The following is a 20,280-nucleotide window of genomic DNA, read 5'->3' as shown; positions in this document are numbered from 1 at the left end:
GAGGACCACTGGTCTAATATGACCTCAGAGAACAGGAAGGGACTTGCCCTCGGTGCCAGCCATGCAGGGCACGAAACCGTCTCAGGGCTCTTTTGGCTGTGTGTGCTGAGCTGGGAATGCGGACGCGGGTGAGGAAGACCTTGATTTCCTAGCAAGTGCACCTCTTAAGACGTGAGCTGGCACTTGGGAGATTTGCCCAATTACCAGCAAAGAACATGGAAGAAACTTCAATCTTGCAAAACCTTTAATAACATACGTGTTCGGTAAGGCTGGCCCTCTTACTCCCTCAGCTCTCTCTAGGACTTGAAGCCCTTACCCCAGGTCTCCACATTATGTTGGGCAGGGAGGGGGGGGTTTGGTGGGGGAAAAGTTCGTCCCTGTGACCACAGGTGGGCACAGCCGAGCTCAGCTGCCAAGTCTGAGGCAGAGCTGCCAATGGATGTGCTGCGGTCGAGTTACCTGTAGGTAGGATCCCTTCAGTCTTCTGAACCATCAGGCTGGACCTGGTGGGACACAGCGCCCCCCTGTGGCCAAGAGCAGCCTAGCAGGAGTTTGGGATCCCTTTCAGGTTGTCCTCGTGTGCTAGAAAAAGATGTTCTCTCTGTGCCTTGTCAGGAAAAGGACTGAGAAGCACCAAACTGAGGGATGAAAGAGTTTCAGCCACAGGACATGCTCCAAGCTGGGGGCAGAGGGCTGGAAGGCTGTGCTTTCCCAGAAGAGTCTACCACATACACCCAGGCACCTTTCCATCCGTCCATACATTCGCCAAATATTTATTGCACAATCACTAGGCACCAGCCACCATGCCGGATGCCAGAGATAAAGTGGTGAACGAGACACCCTCGGAGGAGCTGATGTATGGTGGATTTGGGAGACTAAGGCCAGGGAGTAGCAGGCCTACTGTAGATACCTCGCACTTAACAGCTGTACCCAGATCTGAAATGGATCCCTACCCCTCCTAAAGCTGTCCCTTCAGGGCAACATTTGGGAAAAGGACACTGGGCAGGAACATGGCCTGGAGGCGTAGTAGGGAGGAGGCCTGGGCTCCCCGTGGCCAAAGGTCAGCGGATGATGGAAATGGTCTGGTCGGCCACGGCAAAGACCGGGAAGAGGGGCCCAGAAAAGGGTGTGTGGTGGGTGTGGAGCACCGTACCCGAGGCCGGCTCGTAGAACAGCAGTTCCTGTGCCTGCAAGTCCAATAGCACGCCCAGCTGGGCGGGGCAACGCAGCAGTGCCAGGGACTCGTGCTGCCCAGCGTGCGAGAAACGAAACTCCTGGTCATAGCGGGAGAAGACCCAGGAGAAGGCGTTGTGGCCCAGCCGGGAGTCATTGCCAGAGCCCTTTCGGGGCAGCTGGCCTAAGGCCACACCCACCTTATAGGCACAACTGTTCTGGACGTTCACCATCCAGGTGTGCAGCCCAGCCTGGAAGGAGGTGGTGGCCAGGGCATTGGGCCAGTGGTCAAAGCGCTCCGGGCCATCTGCACAGGCCTTGGACTTCTTGGCATTGAAGGTCAGGGTCCTTCGATCGTCTGACAATTGCAGGAAGGGGCTGACGGTCCTCTCATCAATACGCACGTCCTCTGTGCCTGCCAGAAACAATTCTCAGAGTTGCCCAAGGCCAACCTCAGCCCTAACCTGGTCCTGCCAGGCAGCAAAGGGCTCCCTCACCACCCAGTGGCAGTGTTACCTCAGGCAAGCCATTTACTCTCTCTGAGCCTCAGTTCCCTCATCTGTAAAATGGGGATAAATAGGACTTACCACAGGGTGGACATGAGGACTAAATGAGATGATACCTACAAAGTGCCCAGTATTAATAGGTGCTCAATAAATTGTGGCCATGATAACAGTAGTTACTATTAGTCCAGGATCCTCATCTGTAAACTAGAAATAAGGCCCAGAGAGGAGAGGAGAAGCAAGTTGCCCAAAGTCACACACCTAGTTGGGAGCAGGGCAAAATGAAGATTTTGTTCCTACATCTAGCATCAACATCGACTGCAGTGATTCCAGCTGGGCCTATCTGTGGCCTCCAGATCAGACCTGTCCTGGGGGAATGACCCCTGGGAGCCAGGAAGCATCAGATACGCACTTTTCCAACAACTAACTAAATGGGACTGCTGGCAAATTGGGCACTCTCTGATACCAGCATCTACAGAAGACAAGCTATAGCTTGTACTAAAAATTTTAGGCTAACCCTTGGGGGAGGAGGGCTAAAATTGAGGAAAAATTCAATCCGTTAACCAAACCTCTCTGTGAATCGTGCAAACACGACAACTAGGAACACAGAAGCTTCCATCTAGCTTGGGGGATTCTGCTTTGAGAACTTTGGCACTAGGAGGGAATTCCTGCAGGGAAAGACCGTGTGGCATTCACATCTGAGGCCTTAGCATACGGCACAAGGCCAGGCCACGGTCTGCCTGAGTCAGCAGCGTTTAAGTGAACAAGTGAGGTGAATCCAGGCAGTGCCGTTCTCGCTCCAGATGCTTTCCAGTTGGCCATCAGTGATCTCTTTTTAAAGAGAAACTAAGGTTCCAATTAAGAATACTGAGCTGTCCCACTAGGGCAGGACATAGATGTGATTTCTGGGAACAAGATATCACTTAGGCCCAACAGAGCAGTTTAGTCTGGAAACGGAAAGGACCTGGCCCAGCTGCCCCAAGCCCGTCCAGAACCTTGGCTCCACCAACAAGGCTGCATCCAGCGTCACTCGGTGCTTAGCTACCGAGCCAGATGCTCTGGTCCCCAGCCTGACCCAGCAGCAACCCCCCAGCCAGTCAGCCAGCCAGCCAGCCAGGTGTTCAGCTGATGCTGGGCCCTAACAGCTCCTAACCTGAGAGGGACCCGAGAACCGCGGTCACCCAGAGTTGGGTAAGTAGTGAGCTCCGAATGCACTTCTCATTAAAGTTTAACTTGTCCGACTCCTGGGGATCCAAAATGCCTTCTGCTTCCTCAGTCCTTGTGGAGGAAAACAAACAAACAAACAAACAAAAAACTAGACAGAAATAAATAAAATCCTCTTCCCATGAGGGTGACCCCCAGATTGGCAGCCAGCCCCACACAGGAGCCCCCAAAGGAAGTTTGAGCCAAACAGAAAAACGGGTTTTCCCCGTATGCCCCCCCCCCCCAAAACGGAACATTAATTCCAGCCAGGCAGATGATTTCCAGGGAAGTAAATATTTGGTGCCAGTGGTAGAACTTGGGAGTTTGTCTGCTCTGCAGGGGAAGCAACCTGCTATGTCTCTAAGTTAGCAGCAGAGCAGGGATGCGACCTGAGCCTCTTACACCCGTCTTTCCACTCCCCCATCCTGTGCAGAGAAAATCTCACCTCCTTCCAAAACCTACTGCAGAAAAACCTATTGGTTTGGTCAGAAGGTACAGCCGCTCCTCTGCTCTTAAAATGCAAACACCTTTGAGAGATCCCACAAGAAGGGACTATCAGTTATCACCCGAACCATAAATAAGTTCTGGTGCTTTGCTCCCAATAGCTACCTCTCCTTGGCTCAGAAGGGCACTGGGTTTGGCTGGAGGGAATATGGGAACAGAAGATGCCTAGGAGGGCAGAATTACCATTTATTAAGCATCCAGGTTTTCTCTGTAGAATCTCACGTAATCTTTGCTATAACCTGGAAGGTAGTTGTTATCCCATTTGACAGGAAAGAACAGAGATTCAGAGAACGCACTCCGCTTAAAAAGGGGAGCTGGGTTCAAGTGCTGCCTCCATGCAGAAATAGAACAAACCCAGTCTGGAGTCCAGGCACCCCTCAACATAATTTCCCCCTCGATCTAAAATGAAAGTGATTAAGGGGTGTAGGACAAAGTGAGGGTCCATCACTGAGCTTTGCAGACACCTGAACTGGGTGCTGAGAAAGAGCTCTGCCACCGCCCCCAACCCTGAGATCAGGCAGCAGTTCTGAGGGCACGCACTCTTCCCCAAATCTCCTGGCCCTGCCCACAGTGAAGGAGCAGGGAGAGAGGGTGGGGCATGTCTCCTTAGGGATGCAAGCTCTTTGCGAGACTGTCACTGACTGTCCTGGCTTGGGAGGAGCAAGATGGACAGAGCCCTAGGAAAGCTGAGAGCAGGCTGTGGTAACAAAGGCCCTTTGTGGTCAGGACAAGAGAGGGTCTGTTGCCATCTTCTCAAAGCGCTGAAGTTGGGGCTGGAGAAGCCCCAGCCATCAGGCGGGGAGGAAAGAGGAGCGCCTGTGTTGGCAGCGCTGAGCTAACCCAAGGCAAAGCTGGGGCCAGTGGCAGACACTAGCGTCTAGACAACCAGCTGGTCCGGCACCCCATGGTTCAGAAGGGGAATCTGTGACCCCAAAGGAGTGGGAGTGCGGTGGGGCTGGGATCCGAATGCCTGTCTGTGCGGCCGGACCTGTTGCTGTGGCAGCCAGGGCCGAGCCCAGACGTGGATGTGGCACCAGCAGATAAATCAAAACTGAGGGATATTCTATAAAACTGTTCTAGGCTCTTTAAAAGTATTTTGTTGTTGTTGTTGTTTTAAAAGGCTAAGGAACAGGGGCGCCTGGCCAGCTTAGTCAGAGGAACATGCAACTCTTGATCTCAGGGTTGTGAGTTCGAGCCCCATGTTGGGTATAGAGATTACTTAAATAAATAAAACTTAAAAAAAAAAAAACAAAAAACCAAAGGCTAAGGAACAATTCCAGATTAAAAGAGACCAGATTGGGGGGGGGCGCTTGGGGGGGCTCAGTCGGTTTAGCGTCTGACTTCGGCTCAGGTCATGATTTCACGGTTCATGAGTTCGAGCCCAGTGTCGGGCTCTGTGCTGACAGCTGGGAGCCTGGAGCCTGCTTTGGATTCTGTGTCTCCCTCTCTCTCTGCCCCTCCCCCACTTGCACTCTGTCTCTCTCTCTCTCTCTCTCTCTCTCTCTCTCAAAAATAAATAAAACATTAAAAAAAAGACAGAGAGAGACCAGATGGTTCAGGAAACAAAAACCATACCAAACACTTAAGAACTTTTGTGGCACAACTGGCAACATTTATTTTTTTTTTTTGTTAAATTTTTTTTTTTTTCAACGTTTATTTATTTTTGGGACAGAGAGAGACAGAGCATGAACGGGGGAGGGGCAGAGAGAGAGAGGGAGACACAGAATCGGAAACAGGCTCCAGGCTCTGAGCCATCAGCCCAGAGCCCGACGCGGGGCTCGAACTCACGGACCGCGAGATCGTGACCCGGCTGAAGTCGGACGCTTAACCGACTGCGCCACCCAGGCGCCCCACAACTGGCAACATTTAAATACGGACTGTATGTCAGATATAATAGTATTATGTCGACATTAAATTTTCTGAAGGTTCCTGTAGTTGTGTAAGAGATTGTCTTTGTTCTTTTTTTTTTTTTTTTTAATTTTTTTTTTCAACGTTTATTTATTTTTGGGACAGAGAGAGACAGAGCATGAACGGGGGAGAGGCAGAGAGAGAGGGAGACACAGAATCGGAAACAGGCTCCAGGCTCTGAGCCATCAGCCCAGAGCCCGATGCGGGGCTCGAACTCCCGGACCGCGAGATCGTGACCTGGCTGAAGTCGGACGCTTAACCGACTGTGCCACCCAGGCGCCCCGAGATTGTCTTTGTTCTTGAGAGAGGATGCTGAAAAAGGTCTCACTTTCTACAACTTACTCTCGGATAGGTCAGAAGAAAAAGTGTTAAGTATTCACTCATTAAATAGATAGGAAGCGAATGACCAACAGACCAAGAAAGAGAGCAGATGTGGCAAAATGTTAACAATAGAGCTTTCTAGGGATAGTTTGTTGTACTATTTTTGCAACTCTTCTCTATGTTTGAAATATTTCAAAACAAAAAAATCAAAGATCAGTTTTTTTTTTCAAAAACACAGAGCAACTTGAAATTAAAGACAGGACAGTTTTAGAGGAAGATGAAGAAGGTAAAGGAGAAAGGAAAGACTAGCAGACGTGTGGAATGATTCTAAGAGGGAAAAAGCAGGAACAAGCTAAGCCTTTAAAGGAGACAATAAAATTGGGGGCATCGCTTCACAGACTTTCCAAAGAGTGACATACATCTATACATACTGATATGGAGAGATTCCAAAAGAACCTGGTAAGTTCAAGAACAGCAAGTATAAAACAAACCAAACTGGTAAAAAAAAAAAAATTTTTTAGGGGTGTCTGGGTGGCTCAGTCGGTTAAGTGTCTGACACTTGATCTCGGCTCAGGTCATGATCTCACAGTTCGTGAGTTCGAGCCCCGTGTCGGGCTCTGTGCTGAGGGCACGGAGCCCGCTTGGGATTCTGTCTCTCCCTCTCTCTGCCTCTCCCCCCACTTCCTTTCACAAAATAAATAAACTTAAAAAATTTTTTTTGAGTGGTAACCACCCCTAGGATTCTATCTACATAGGAAAGTCCACAAGACACACACATCTGGCTGTTAAAACTGATCACCTCCAGGGAACAGGATTGGGAAGGGGTGATGGAGACACTTACAATGTTTCAACTTTTTTAAGTAATCTCTATGACCAACATGAGGCTCAAACTCATGACCCTGAGATAAAGAGTCACATACTCTACCATCTCAACCAGCCAGGTGCCCTGAGACATTTGAAATTTTACATGTTTTTATATTGGTGGCATGTTTTGTCTTTCTCTCATGCACATGTATTACTGCTGAAATTTAAATATAAAAATAGGGGCACCTGGGTGGCTCAGTCGGTTAAGTGTCCAACTTCGGCTCAGGTCATGATCTTGTGGTTCGTGAGTTCAAGCTCTCTGCTAACAGCTCAAAGCCTGGAGCCTGCTTCGGATTTTGTCTCCCTCTCTCTCTGCCCCTCCCCACTCACACTCTGTCTCTCTTTCTCTCTCTCTAAATAATAAATAAACATTAAAAATTTTTGTAAATATAAAAATGTATAAGAATGGGGGCACCTAGGTGGCTCGGTCAGTTAAGCATCCAACTTTGGCTCAAGTCGTGATCTCACAGTTCATGAGTTTGAGCCCTGCATCGGGCTCTCTGCTGTCAGCAGTCTGCTTCAAACCCTCTGCACGCCCCCCTGCCCTCCCCTGCTATGCTCCTCAAGTACAGCTCTGCAATCTCTCACCGAAGACGTAAGAATTTTTTTTTTCTTTTTAAAAAATCTGCTCTCTTTCTTGGTCTGTTGCTCATTCTCTTCCTATCTATTTAATGAGTGAATATATGACACTTATTTTTTTTCTGACCTATTTGAGAATAAGTTGCAGAAAGTGAGACCGTTCATGTCTCAATACTTCAGCATCTTTTTCTCAAGAACAAAGACAGTCTCTTACACAACTACAGAAACCCTATTAAGTTCAGAAATTTAACGTTGACATACTACTATTATATCTGACATCCAGTGCATAGAAACGTGGCCACTTGTGCCACAGAAGTTCTTAAAAGTGTTTGGTGTGGGTTTTTGTTTGTTTCTTGATCCATCTGGTCTCTTTTAATCTGGAATTGTTCCTTAGCCTTTTTTTTTTTTTTTAAAGTTTTATTTAAGTAATCCCTACACCCCATGTGGGGCTCAAACTCACAACCCCGAGACTGAATCACATGCTCCTCCCACTGAGCCAGTTAGGCGCCCCAAGAATTTAATTTCTTTGCCTGGAAAATTACATCTTCTTGGCTACTTCCTCAGGCTCTTGGCTCTCAGCTTTTCAGGACCTAGGAAGAACTCGGTGAAATGCTTTTATAACTGCTTAATTAAAATGCAAATTTTGAGTGGTAATACAGACTTAAGTTTCAAAGATTCTTTTTTTTTAAAGTTTATTTATTTGAGAGAAAGAGAGAGAGGAAAGGAGGGGGGGGGGAGAGAGAGAGAAGATGCAGGGAAGGAGCAGAAAGAGACGGAAAGAGAGAGAATCCTAAGTAGGCTCCACGCTGTCAGCGCAGAGCCCAACGAGGGGCTCAAACTCAAGAACCGTGAGATCATGACCTGAGCCGAAATCAGGAGTCAGATGCTTAACTGGCTGAGCCACCCAGATGCCCCTCAAAGATTCTTTTGTCAGAGAAGGGGAGAGTGAGGCAGGGAAGACAGCGGTGGGACAGGTGTCGGATATCGGTCCATGCCCCAACTCTGGGGCTTAGGCAAGTCCCTGCCCATCTTGGAACATCAGTATTTTCATCTGTAGATGGGGGATGTAAAACACTCCAACAGGGTAACTGGATTTTTTTTTTTTTTAACGTAGGCTTCACACCCCACATGGAGCCCAACATAGGGCTTGAACTCACAACCCTGAGCACAAGACCTGAGCTGAGATCAGGAGTCGGATGATTAATCGACTGAGCCACGCAGGCACCCCTGGGTATTTTTTTTCATAGGATAACATTTAAGAAAGCCCATGGCCAACCTCTGATTAATAAGTATTTATTTCACTACCCTTCCACATGGATCTAAAGCAGTTCTCCAAGTTAGGGGCAGGAAGACTCCTATCCGCGGAGCATGACTCCAGGGAAGCCACTCAGCTGCACGCCTTGGGCTTTCTCCCAAGAGCAGCAGGGCCTGAATGCAACGGTTTCCGTGACTGCCCAAGCAAATTACGGGGCCATACTCACCTTTCAAAAATCTCCTGTTCCTTCTGCTGTGAGAAAAGAAAACAGAGTCAGGCTTGGAACCAGGATGTCAGCAGGTAGTCAAGACTTGAACGTACTCAACTGGCATATGGAGGACATGTGCCATGTGGACAGACCCTAGGACAAGAATGCTATTCCTGCTTGAAGACCCAAAACAAAGCTATCTGGGTTCTTCTCTGCGCACCTTCCCATCGTGCACTCAGAATGAATCACTGTCTGCTGTGCCCCATGGCATCCCCAGTTTCCCTAAGTAACACTTGAGGACACTCACATATTTACTAACATTTCACCCCCACCAAGACTGTCAGCTCCTAGATGGCTGGCACTCTTACTGAATCCTCTAATGTGACTGTCCCTGTGTTTGGGACAGAATGTACTGTGTCCCTGAAAGCTGTGTGGCTAAATGAATGCACAATCTAGGGCATTCCACAAACTGCCCTACTTGAACCGCAATGAAGAACAGCTCAGTTGTTCCACACCCTCATTTCTCTTTGTGGCATGTTTACTCCGATGTCAAACCAGCCCATTAAAACAGCAAGTATCTGCATATCTATATAAAGTATTTTGCAAGGATATGTACCAAAATATTAACCATAGTAGTTTCTGGGTGGTCAGATTAAGGACGTCTTGTCAGTTCCCTCCCCCTACACATTTGTGAACCCTCTCTTCCTCTCCATTTCCTTTAACGTAGCTGCTCCTCTTATCTCTCAGGCTCCGGCTTCTGAGTTACTCCATCCAGGAAGCCCACCCTGACCACTGCCACCCCCAAGCCTGGACTGTGAGGTCCTCTATTATGGGCCATAACCCTCCATTATCCTAGTTGTCAGTTTGTGTATTTCTTAAAGCTGTGGGGTGGTACTAACAGCTGTATCCTATAACTCCACCCTGTGGCACAATGGCACATAGCAGATACTCAGTAAATACTTGCTCACTATTGAAAGAATAGCTGTCAGGTACAAAAAAAAAAAAAAAAAAAAAAAAAAAAAAAAAATCCATATAATTTTATTCCCTTGCTTCATCCCTGCTCCAAAGTATCCTTATCTACCCAGCTCCTACCTCATAAACATTCTCGATGTTTTAAACTTTGGGGGTATTTGATTCACTGGTTGTGTCCTCACCCCTGCCTGACTTACAATCAACTGGAGGTCATCCAGGTGGGTGAGCATGTCCACCAGGCTGGTCCGGATGGTGTCGAGCTTCTGCAGTGCCTCAGTCCAGTGTACTCGCTGTGTCAGGATACTCTGGTGGGCCCGCTCCTCTTCGCCGTGTACCCGTTCCAGCAACCGCTGCTCCTCACTCTCGCACAGACTCCTCACCAGACCCAGCCTCTGGATGACCAGTTCCCGTGCCGCGCTGGCCGTGCTCTGATGAGGGATAAGACAAGGAATCGGGTCCTGGCAAAGCCCAGTCAAGATGAAGAGGACTTGGGCTCAGTGTTTAGGAATGCTGGGATTGATTTGCAATGTCCGCCACGGGCACGGTAATGGAAGAAACTGTGTTTAAGCCATCTCAGCCTTAAGAGTTCCCAAATCTGGTTTAGGGTAAAGAAATGTGAGATCCAGACATCCAGGTCACATCTCACAGAGGCAGGATCGCAGAATCGAAGAGCTGGGCATGGTCTAGAGGTCAACTAGAACCCATTATCTCCCAGCTGACAATACCAAGGCCAAGGGACCAAGGTCAGAGAACTGTAGAACTGCCAGCAGAAGGCCTACAAAGTCATCCCCATCAACAGGATCCATACCAACAGAAGTCCAGTTGATATTCTGACTCTGTCTGAGTGAAAAAAGCTCATTACTTCCTAAATCTGTCCACTCCCATGGCTTCCTTGGTAGAATTCTTATCTGTCACACAGGAGGCACGAAATCAATTCTCCAGTGACGTTGACGTGACTCCTAGTAATTAGCACAGTGTCTGGCACACAGTAAGTACTCAAATATTTACTGAATGACTGAGGGGAAAGTTTTCCTGACTAAGTCAAACATATCTTCGTAGCACTCACAGGCCAAGTGCAGGAGATAATGGTCCTTGCTTTACAGAAGAAACGGAGACCCACAGTTTGCCCAATGAAGAGGAAGAGAATGAATGGCCTAAGTGAACCCAGGAGTTTGGACTCCAATTTCAGTGTTCCCTGAGACTACATAACACAAGTACTTAGGAAATCAGGCTTTAGACACCGTGCCTAGATTTAAATCTTAGCCCATCCACTTACCACCTGTGGAATAGTTGAGCATGTTAGTTACCTGTCTTCCCTGTGCCTCAGCTTTCTAATCTGTTAAACGAGTAGAATAATAGTACCTACCTCATAAGGTTATTGTGAGGATTAAATGAGTTACTACATACAAAGTTAATAGAACAAAGCCTGGCACATAAGTGATAACATGAGCTGTTGTTCTCTCTATCCCACCTTGCTGCCTTGCCCACAGCGGTGGGTGTCTGTACTCAGTGTTTGTTCTATGTATGCGATCAGGTTCAAGAACAGACCCTCGCCCGAGATGCATCAGATATTCTCCGACTAGAAGACCGTAATCAATTTCGATACATTTCTTCACTCTTTCCCAGAAAAGGATAGCAGAGAAAAAAAACTTCCCTTTCCAAAGATATGCCAGAATAAACTAAACACCGTCCTAAAACCAAACACAGAAATGCTGGGAAAATAGTCCAAAGCATCCTTTTAAAAGTGAAGGTGCTCTGGCAGCTAAATAAAGGAAATCCCCTGGGGTCCAAAAGTAGAAAGGAAACTGAAAAGCAGAGTAATTGAGAGCAGAGACTCAACTGCCCTGAATGCAGCTTGTGATTTATTTTAAAATTTTACACTCCTTTCAACTTAACATGTCCCGATAAAGACATCTCTAATCAGAAATGGAATATTTCTTATGAATGGGAGAATTTATTAAAAGATGTACTTTAACTAAAATATTGGACAACATGTAAGACCAGAGGGGTTACTAGGTTAAAGCATTCTTATGGTACTTGTATTACTCAGGTTGAGTCATTTGAAACATTAAATATTTGTGTTAAAATCTTAATGGTACCAAAAATAGACCATAAGTAGAATGTATAACTTTTTTTATACGTTTATTTTTGAGAGAGAGAGAGAAAGAGAGAGAGAGAGAGAGAGAGAGAGAGAGAGAGAGAGAGAGAGGCAGACAGAACACACGGGGGAGGGGGAGAAAGAAAAGGGAGACAGAGGATCCAAAGCAGGCTCCAGGTTGTCAACGCAGATCCCAATGTGGGGCTCAAACTCATAAACAGTGAGCTCATGAGATCATGACCTGAGCAGACGCTCAACCAACTGATTCACCCAGGCACCCCAAGAATATAGGGACAAAGACAGAGGAGGGGTTGATTAACCCAAAAGACAAGAAAGGAAGAAAAAGCATAGAAACTCCTATATGTTTCTACTATACAGAAAACATAAAATGATAGCTATAAATCCAAGTGTATCAGCAACCACAATAGTGATAGACTGTTTAAACTCCCTAGGTAAAAGGCAGAGATTATCAGATTGAATTTTTTTTTTCAGATTGGATTTTTTAAAAAAGGAAACAAAACCCAGTTATAAGACACACCTAAGGGGCATCTGGGTGGCTCAGTCGGTTAAGCGTCCGACTTTGGCTCAGGTCATGATCTCGCGGTCAGTGAGTTAAAATCCCACGTCGGGCTCTGTGCTGACAGCTGAGTCTGGAGCCCGTTTCGGATTCTGGGTCTCCCTCTCTCCCTGCCCCTCCCCCACTCACACTCTGTGTCTATCTCAAAAGTAAACAAACATTAAAAAATTTTTTTCTTTAAATAAAATAATAAGATACGCCTAAAATGTAAGTACATAGAGAAGTTGAAATAAAAGGAAAGAAAACCAAAATATGGACAGAATTATTAGGAAAAATAGACAAGTCCACAGCATGATGTGAAACTATAAATGCCCCTGTCAGCAGTCAGTAAACCTAGCAGAAAAAAATATTGTTAAGTACAGAGAAACATTTACCTAAAGTGACCATGTTTTAGGGTATAAAGCAAGTCTCAACAAATTTCAAACAACTGATATGCAGACTATAATGCAGTTAAGTTAGAAATTAGTGGGAAAGGGGCACCTGGTGGCTCAGTGGGTTAAGCATCTGACTTCAGCTCCGGTCCTGATCTCACAGTTCATGGGATGGAGCACAGCATCCAGCTCTGTGCTGACCGTGCGGAGCCTACTTGGGTTCTCTCTCTCCCCCTCTGTCTACCCCTCTCCTGCTCATGCTATCTCTCTAAGTAAATAAATAAACTGTAAAAAGAAAAAAAACCCAACAACTTATAACTGAATGAAAATTTGCATCAAATTTGTGAGAGGTACCTCTAGCAATACTTAGAAGGAAATATTTGGCCTAAATGCTGACCTTGAGAAAGAAGTCAGACTAAAATGTATAGACTGTGTTCAGCTAAGGGAGTTATAAAACAATGGAATATATTTTTAAAAAATTAGAAAGAAAAAAATTTGAAAGATAAGAGGAAAGGGGCGCCTGGGTGGCTCAGTCAGTTAAGCGTCAGACTTCGGCTCAGGTCATGATCTCACGGTTTGTGGGTCCAAGCCCCACGTCGGGCTCTGTGCTGACAGGTCGGAGCCTGGAGCCTGCTTTGGATTCTGCATCTCCCTCTCTCTCTGCCCCTCTCCTGCTCACACTCTGTCTCTCTCTCAAAAATAAATAAACAAAAAAACAACAACAAAAAAGAATTCATTAAAAAAAACCAAAAAACCTACCTACAAAAATAACACCAAGCCCGGATAGTTTTACAGGGGGTGTCACCAAATATTCAAAGCACAATGATTCCAATCTTAACACAAATTCCTCCAGTGAAAATAGAGTTCTGTTTCCCAACTCATCGGATAGAGTTTATATAACCTTGACACCAAAATATGGAAAGGACTGTAAGAAATGAAATTCATAAATTAATCTCATTCCTGAGTATAGATACAAAAATCCTTTTTAAAAACCCAAACTAAGATTAGCAATCCAAACTCAGAATTTTGTACAACAATGATACAGGGGATGGAGGGGAGGGGGTTTGGTGATAAAAGGGTAACACAGGGGATCCTTATGATGGAACCATTCTGTATCTTGGTTGTGGGAAAGGTCACATGAATCTATACATGTGATAAAACTGCATAGAACTAAATACACACAAACAAGAATTTAAATGAAAACTTTAAGGAGGTGCCTGGGTGACTCAGTCGGCTGAGTGTCCAACTCTTGATCTTGGCTCAGGTCATGATCTCAAGGTTCGTGGGATCGAGCCCTGGGTCAGGCTACCCATCTACCTGCACCTGTGTCCATATACTCTGCCTTCCATTTCTATGGATGAATGCCCATGCTCTTACCTCTGGGTAACTCTCCCCCATGGTAAATGGCTGCCCCATCCTCCCAGCTCTCAAGTAAAAAAATTTAAGGAAAAAAAAAAGTTAAGAGTTATCCTGCCCCTCCTCTCCCTTTCTTGCCTGCATCCACTCCATCAGCAAATCTCGCTGTTTCCCCCTTGAGAATACACATAGAATCCAGACACTCCTCACCATCACTCATGTCCACACGACTCTTGACTTTCACCTGGATTCCTGTACCAGCTTCCTGCTCAGTCTCCCTGCTTTTACCTTTGCTGCCTATGGTCCCTTCTCAACACAGCAGCCAGAGTGCTCCTTTTTAATCTTAAGTCATGTCATCCTACTGTGCTCAGAAATTTCTAGTGACTTCCCACCTTACCCAAACAAAAGGGCAAAGCCCCTCTGGATGCTATCCACCTCCCCCCCCCCCACTCCCTGCCTCTCTGACTTCACCTCCTATTGCCTTCTCCCCTGTTTACTCTGCTTCAACCTCTCAGGCCTCCTTGCTACTCCTCCAATGTGCCAGATACGCTCCCACCTTAGGGCTTTTGCACTTGCCATTCCCTCTTTCTAGAACTCTTCCCCCAGATATATGGTCCATTCTGTAAACTTTGTATCAATACAATATCAATACTTAATTGGGTCATTCCTGATCACAGCATCTATAACTGCAACCCCCGTTCTCAACAAGGAACATCCTTCCTCCCATATTATATTTCTCCGTAGCCCCTTTCAACTTTTGACATAGCATGTATTTATTGTTATTATCCTTCCCCCCTGACTAAAATGTAAGTTTCACAGAAACAGGATTTTTCACATGTTTTTATTGTTCACTGTGGAATCTCTAGCACACAGAACAACAGCCCTTGGCATGTGGTGGGTACTCAATAGATTTGTTAAATAAATACATAGATGATGAAATGTGATGAGTATACCCCTTGAAGTCAGCATCTGCTACACTGTACTCAGGTCCTAGCCAGTGCAGTTAAGGCAAGAAATTAAGGGGCTCCTGGATGGCTCAGTTGGTTGAGCATCTGACTCGGCTCACATCATGATCCCAGGGTCCTGGGATGGAGTCCCACATCGGGCTCCATGCTGAGGTGGAGCCTGCTTAAGGTTCGTTCTCTCTCTCTCTCTCTTTCTGCCCCTCTCCCTGGCCTGCACTCCCTCCCTCTCCCTCTCTCTCTCTCTCACTAAAGTAAAAAAAAACATTTTTAATGTTAAAAAAGAAAACGAGAAAAAAAAAGGATCGAGAAAAAGAAAGAAACCATCATGCTAAGAGAAGCAAAAATGGACACAGAATAGTTTTGCTCATACTAGTTCAACTGGGTTTCCTTCTACACAATCAAAAGAACCTTGACTAAGACAGTGTCAAGCCTGCTCCATGTACATGTTGGGGAGGGGAGGGGATGTGCAAAAGAATTCATAGCCCCTACCTGTGGGGGACATACTTGAGAGTGAAGATGCAGCAGTGGCAATGGGGCAACGGAATAAAGGATCCGCAGTGGGGGTAGCAGAAGGAGCACTGGCCTGGGAGTCCGAAGATCCAGACCCTGGAACTGACTCTGGCAGGAGGCTGTGGATCTTGGGCAAGTCACTTAACCTCTATGTGGCCCATTTCCCCATCTGTAAACAGGGATGTTACTGCCACCTACTGCGTAAGGCCGTCATCAAGAATACTCAGTGTAAAAGTCCTGAAGTTATTTTGTAAATCAGGGGCTGACCACGAAATACTTAGATGGTGGAAGAATGCTACCCTTCCTGATCCTTTACCCCAAGAAAGTCATTTTCCAGCAGTATTTGCCCCAGTGTGGTACTGGGAATAGTCCTCTCTGCCCAGATGGCAAAAACCAAGGCTCAGAGAGATGGGAAACCGTCCTTCCTGGGCATCCAGTTTTGCTAGTCGCACAGTTTGAGTCTGTGAGGTTGGGAAGGGATCCTAGGCTAGTCCATGCCCCTAAGGCTGGAGTCTTATCCTAGGAGGGGTCCAGAGTAGAGGGGAAAGATAACTACCTACCACTGCTCCCTGGTTCTTTCCTGGCAGGACCTCAGCCACATACTTGGTGATGCTGGCACTCTGAAACTGCAGCCTCTCACACTGGTCCACAATCTTGTTCTGCAATACAAATGACACCCATGGCATCTTGATCCTCGTGGATCCATTCACTCTCTCCCAGTGATTTTCCCCTTTTACCCCACCTCAGCCACTCACACCCACCGTCATATCCCAGACCTCATTAGTACTAAAAAATATAGCACCTGCAAAATCTTCATTTCAATAGTTCCACCCTCTGGGGCACCTGGGTGGCTCAGTTGGTTAAGGGTCTGACTCTCGATTTTGGATTTCAGCTCAGGTCATGATCTCGTGGTTCATGAGTTCAAGCCCCACATAGGGCTCTGTGATGACAGTGCGGAGCCTGCTTGGGATTCTCTCTCTGCCCCTGCCCTGCTTACCTGCTATCTCTCTCTCTCAAAATAAATAAACTTAAAAAAAAAAAAGGCCCACACCCTTTCCACCACTTCCATCACTAACTCTAGATTCTCCAGTCCAACAATTCTTTCTTCAGCTTAGCGGGAGCCGCCAGTATATCAGTCTTACCACTTTCAGTGTTCATCACCCACTTTTTTGGTGATTCTCTCCTTATTCTGAAACCGTGGTTCAACATTACAGTCACTTTCCTGCATACACTCAATGCTCCTTTTTTTTCTTAATGTTGATTTATTTTGAGAGAGAGAGAGAGAGAGAGAGCGAGCAGGGGAGGGGCAGAGAGAGAGGGAGGCGCCGAATCTGAAGCAGGCTCCAGGCTCTGAGCTGTCAGCACGGAGCCCAACATGGGACTCGACATCACAAACTGTGAGATCATGACCTGAGCCAAAGTCGGAGGCTTAACCGACTGAGCCACCCAGGCGCCCCTCACTCAATGCTCCTTCTAACCGAGCTCCCCAATTCTCCACAACTGAGTGGAAGAACATGGCTTCTCAAACGGCCTTTCCCTAAATTATCCCCGTTGGTGAAACAACAAAACCTCATTACCCTAACCAAACCCCAGGAGTTACTCTCCAACCCTGCATGTATTCAATCCCTCAGCGAATCCTATCAGCCCCGGCTCCAAAGTGTCTGTCTGTCTGTCTGTCTGTCTGTCTCTCTCTCCCCTCTGGCCACTTCTGGTCACCTCCACTCTTGCTATTCTACCCAGATCATCATTATCTGTCATAAAAGCTGCTATCAGAGCTTCCTTACTGGGCTTGGCCCCCACAGTTAGCCACTGCCATCTTGTGTGAGGAAATTAGGTCAGGTCATGTCCCTGTTCAAAACCCTCCAATGGCTTTCCAGCATCCTCACAGTGAGATCAAGCTTCTCACTTTAGCCAACAAGGCCCTGTCTGATGTGACTCTGCCTGTTGTTCCAGTGTCACCTCCTGGCACTCTCCACGCCGGCCTTCTTCCTGTTCCATAAACACACCAAAACTTGTCCTGACAACAGTGTCTTTGCACCTGTGGCTCCTCCTGCGTCCAGTAGTCACTGTACCCTATATACACCTATCTACAAGTCCCCTCCCCCACTCCATTCAGGGTCACCCCTTCTCAAGCCCTCTCCGGCCACCCCCACACACCATTCCCTTACTCTGCTTATATATCTCCCTTGGATTTATCACTCTCTGCCTGCATATTATGTGTTTGTTTACTTTTTTGTATTTTTCCCCCCACCACTGGAACATGAGCACCATGACATTGACTTGTTGTCTATGGCCCACTACCTAGAAGAAAGTTCCTCCTACACATAAGAGGCCCCGAATAAATATTTGTTGAATGAATGAACATCCACTTCTTTGACCCCACCAAGTTCAGCGGCTCCCATCCCCCAAAGCTGGGAGCATCCCCCAGGAGAGCAGGGGAGAGTTGTTAGAAATGAGGAAGCTGAAGCCCATAGAAGTGACTTGTCCAAGAAGATACGGCCAGGCCCTGCTTTTCCACTCCATTTCTCCAGGAACTTGAACTCCTTCCTAGCCAACAGCTCCTCCACTACTTCCCGATGGAGCTTTGCCCCAGTTCCATCTGTCAAAAGGCAACTCAGCTCCTCTTCTAGGCAGCCCTTGCAAGGCCTTCCCCCAGCCCCACAATCAGGAATTAGTCTTATACTTTGCTGGTCCAAATACTAAGTGAAAACAAACAAACAAACGAACAAACAAACGAAACACACACACACACACACACACACACACACACACACACAAATACTGGGCTGGCTGGGAGGAAGCTGTGATCACTGCACACCACAGGGCCAAAGAAATTGAGACTAGCTTCCAAAAAGCTGCAGGACAAGAATCCAGAAGGGAGGAGAGAAGTTGAGCAGGTGCCCAGTTCAGTGACCATCTTGCCCTGAGGCAAAATGTCTTTGCTGGCTAGAAGGACAGCAGAAAGAGCGTGCAAACGCCATAATATGCTCAAAACTGGAGAAAGGGCAAGAAACACCTCCCTCCAGGCAGAGGAGAAGAATGTGCTTAGGGCTTCAGGGGGGTTCAGAGAAGGCTGACTTCATTTCGAAACAAGCACCAGGCCTGCCACCCTTGCTCAGCCTTCATCCCCTTCTACCACTCAGATTCAGCTCTGATGGCAACTTTTTAAAAAGGGTTTTATTAAAATCTCACACCCATTAGCATCACTTCCTGTCTCAACAGAAGCAAAGAGGTAATTTTCTCTGGCCTAGTCAATGACTCCCTTGGTCCAGCTCCTGAATATGAGGAACCTTGGAGGAGTTACTGCCCTGTTCTGGGCCTCAGTTTCCTCATCTGTAAAATGTAGATAGGATACCACTTCAAAAGCTTGGTCTGGATGGAGTGAGATGATGGATATTTAAGTGCTTTGGTACTCATAAAGTTTCTATCCATTATGCAAGTTTATTATACCACATTACCCAAGTTGATTTTCATCACCACTTATTGAGGATGGATAGTGGTGACAGGTAGGACCAACCAGGAGCTTTCAGGGGTCACTGAATAAGTGAATCCCTCTAGGCCAGTTGGGTGTGTTTATTACACCCCAGTCTGAGTCCCCAGGGAGAGCCCTCAGGGCCTCACAGATGGGCAGAACCTGGGTGAGGGTGGGGAAATCAAGCCACTTAATGGAACGGCAAGGAAATCCCCAGGGGTGACAGCTAGGGCGGAAGGAGGGAGGAAAACCCAGGGTGACTTGGGCTCCTGATTCTCAGCAGATGGGTGGGGAAGGGGGGGTGGTGATGAAGGTGACCAGCCTGGGGGGTAAACTGGAGTGAAGGTCGGGAGAAACTCTAGATTAAGAGGTCCAACAGGAACCTTTTAATTTTTTATTTTTTTTATTTTTTAGCGTTTATTTATTTTTGAGAGAAAGAGACAGAGCGTGAGTGGGAGTGGGGCAGAGAGAAAGGGAGACACAGAATCTGAAGCAGGATCCAGGCTCCGAGCTGTCAGCACAGAGCCCGATGCAGGGCTCCAACTCACGAGCTGTGAGAGATCATGACCTGAGCTGAAGTCGAACGCCCAACCGACTGAGCCACCCAGGCGCCCCAACAGGAACCTTCTAAGATCCAACCCGCCCACCTCCGTTTTACCCAGGTGAAAGCAGCTTGGAGTGCAGTCAAGGCCAACCCCGAAAGGGACAAGAAATCACCTCACCAGGAAGCCTGAAGAGTGGACGAGGGGAGGGGCTTTGAGCCCAGGGGCTGAGGGGATAGGACAGCCGGGTTTTATCTCAGGTCAGCTTCCACCAGGGCGGGGGATGGGTCACACGCTGTCCCGGGCAACTGGAGCAGTGGAACCGCATACTGCCCAACGCCAGGCCCGGCTCTCCCCCCCCAAAACAGCAACGGAGGAGGAGGGGGCAGCTGGACCTACCACTCTGTAGTAGGCTAAAGAGCATTTCACCCATTACTTTAGGTCTATCACACAACAACCCCCAAAACTGCGCCCTCAGACTACACGTGAGGACACTGAGGCTCAGAGACGAGATTCCAAGGGAGGGCGGGAGGCGGGATTCGAACTCACGTCTCCCGTGACTCCAGAGGCCACACCCTTACCGCCTCGTTCCACAGCAGTGACACGGCCGAGCCTGGACTCCTGGACCGGCAGCCGGGTCTCCGCCAAACCCCTCACGGCGCGCCATCCGGGCGCCCCTCCCCTCCGGCGCCCCCCGCCTTCCGGCGCCCCCGCCCGCTCACCCGCAGCTCTTCCGCGCGCTCCTCGGCCCGGCGGACGCGGTGCCCCCGGCAGCGGCCGCCCAGCCCGGTGCAGGCGGCGCACACGGGCCGTCGCTCGGAGCAGCAGAACCAGCTCAGAGCCTGGCCGTGCTCGGGGCACAGCGGCCCCGGCTCCGGCCCCGAGCTCTCCGCAGACAT

General features: G+C 47.8%; 1 protein-coding gene across 1 annotated transcript; it reads right to left on the bottom strand.

Moving 5' to 3' along the window:
* Positions 1–226: 226 nt before the first annotated feature.
* BSPRY (B-box and SPRY domain containing) lies at positions 227–20,280 on the bottom strand. The gene is made up of 6 exons (XM_030292837.1): positions 20,104–20,280; positions 15,928–16,026; positions 9,688–9,918; positions 8,537–8,562; positions 2,830–2,954; positions 227–1,588 (listed from the first exon to the last, which is right to left on the bottom strand). Exons 1-6 carry the CDS (start codon positions 20,278–20,280, stop codon positions 1,062–1,064), a joined length of 1,185 nt encoding a protein of 394 aa, XP_030148697.1. The 3' UTR covers positions 227–1,061.

The sequence above is a fragment of the Lynx canadensis genome, chromosome D4, assembly GCF_007474595.2.
Source record: "Lynx canadensis isolate LIC74 chromosome D4, mLynCan4.pri.v2, whole genome shotgun sequence".
In the NCBI taxonomy this organism is placed as follows: domain Eukaryota; kingdom Metazoa; phylum Chordata; class Mammalia; order Carnivora; family Felidae; genus Lynx; species Lynx canadensis.
Note: the sequence above shows the minus strand (reverse complement) of the source record. Positions and strands in the feature narration are given on the sequence as shown.

Bases quoted from the DNA above. Each gene is read 5' to 3' on its own strand.
- BSPRY (XM_030292837.1), bottom strand. From the start codon at position 20,280: ATGTCTGCGGAGAGCTCGGGGCCGGAGCCGGGGCCGCTGTGCCCCGAG. The intron at 2,955-8,536 runs GTGAGTATGGCC...TTCCTCCACAAG, and splicing joins GAACAGGAGATTTTTGAAAG to GACTGAGGAAGCAGAAGGCA. The intron at 1,589-2,829 runs GTTAGGAGCTGT...TGTTTCTGGCAG, and splicing joins GGTTCTCGGGTCCCTCTCAG to GCACAGAGGACGTGCGTATT.